At 48.4% G+C, this 1,771-nt stretch overlaps 1 protein-coding gene across 1 annotated transcript in view; it reads right to left on the reverse strand.

The window, feature by feature from the left end:
* Positions 1-135: 135 nt before the first annotated feature.
* LOC106819198 (protein patched homolog 1-like) overlaps positions 136-1,771 on the reverse strand; it is a gene marked incomplete at both ends in the record, with an annotated part of 11,046 nt that continues 9,410 nt past the window's right edge. The window contains 2 exons of the mRNA XM_014823846.1: positions 136-233; positions 1,275-1,344. Coding sequence (XP_014679332.1) covers positions 136-233; positions 1,275-1,344 — 168 coding nt within the window. The remainder of the gene's footprint in view (positions 234-1,274; positions 1,345-1,771) is intronic.

The raw sequence follows: 1,771 nt of genomic DNA on the forward strand, positions 1-1,771 counted from the left end.
CACACACACACACACACACACACACACACACACACACACACACACATACACACACACACACACACACACGAACATTCTAGCTCACACCAATAGAGAAGACAAGCGAAGGCCGCCGCAAGGTGGCGCTGTACTCACGGTATGACGACGCGCTGCCAGGGCCCGAGGAGCTTCGACCCCTCCCAGAAGCAGTCGAGTGGACCGACCATCACACACGGAAACAGCTTCTCCAATATCTGCCGGCGAGAAAAACACAAGCACGCTGAAACTTTTAGCGCGCGTAAAAAAACCGCACGCGAGCGCGCGCGGCGTAAGGGCGCCAAGCACGCGTACGCGTGTTGCATGCAACAATCAGCGGCCGCAAAATGTTGTACGAAATGGAGCGGTGTTGTTGCGATGCTCGCCCACTATACATGCGATTTGCACGCGGATATTTGTGCGAGTAAGAAAGGAAAGGTAGAAAGAAGAAAAACGCCAACGTGCTTGCATAAAGTCGTTACTCGTTAGTGTAAAGTTGTAAACCCAGCATAAGAAATGTGCATCTGAAAGCCATTACTTCCCGGGAGTGGTGCGCATTCAGAACATTTTGCAACGTTGCATAGTGCAACATTTTGCACGCGCCAGGATTAAGATAAACACCTATATGTGTGGTGCCGTGCTCTCGTACACACCGACAGGTACGCACGCGCACACACGCACGCACGCACCCATGTACGCACGCATGTACGCACGCACACACATGTGCATGTGCAAGCACGCAGGCACGCATGCACGCCCACAATCGCGCGCGCACATGTACACACACGCACGCACGCACGCACGCACGCACGCACGCACGCACGCACGTATGCCCATGCACGCGCGCACGTACACGCACCTCGCCGCCTTCATCAATGGACGGCGCAATCTCTCAATGACGCCAGGCTACTGTGTGCGTGCGCTACCGTCAGCACGTGCATGCCTGCCTGCCTGCCTGCTACGCGCCCCCGACGACCAACCAGCTACACGGCTACACGAGCCAGCAGCAGCCAGGCAGGCAGGCATGCTCGCTGATCGGCTGCTCCCGCCCGCACGCACGCACGCACGCACGCACGCGGTCCGTCACAGCTTTTATTGAATTTAAATTTCTCGAACAATATAAAGTTATTTTTATTTTTATTAATTAATTTGAAATGTTTTAAATGATTTAAAATTGTGTATTTGAAATGTTTGAAAATGATTTTTGAAGGCGATGGCTTTCCATACGGTCCGTCACAGCTTCCCCTCCTATTACTTACATTATCCATCACGTAATCTCCGAAAGCTGGCGCAGGAGGAGCATAGCATATATCCGTCAACTTCCAAGTTCTGCGAGCAAAAAAATAGAGAGAGAGAGAGCGTCAAAACACGTTACAGACGAACAATCGTAGCAGTAAGCAAGGGTCACTTCATCACTCACAGCCTCATCCTAACTAATCAATCAACAGTATACCAATCATGACATTTAAATTCAATTCAATTAAAATTCAAAATTATCGTAATAATGACGAGAAATTTCAGCAGTCGTTGCCACAGTGATAATCATCAGCCAGTTGATGAAAGACTGATAACGGGAGAAGAAAAAGAAGAAGGACCCCCCTTAAGACAAATCGGTCTTAGCCTTTAAAATTATTCACGAACTCAAAAGATAGTTTTATCTTCGAAAATAATCCTATACTGTTAAAAGATAAACGTGAACAGCATAAACATCCGATATTACAATATTACCAGGAGTGATTAATCATAGATTATATAT

Source organism: Priapulus caudatus, unplaced genomic scaffold (assembly GCF_000485595.1).
Source record: "Priapulus caudatus unplaced genomic scaffold, Priapulus_caudatus-5.0.1 Scaffold2965, whole genome shotgun sequence".
In the NCBI taxonomy this organism is placed as follows: Eukaryota; Metazoa; Priapulida; class Priapulimorpha; order Priapulimorphida; family Priapulidae; genus Priapulus; species Priapulus caudatus.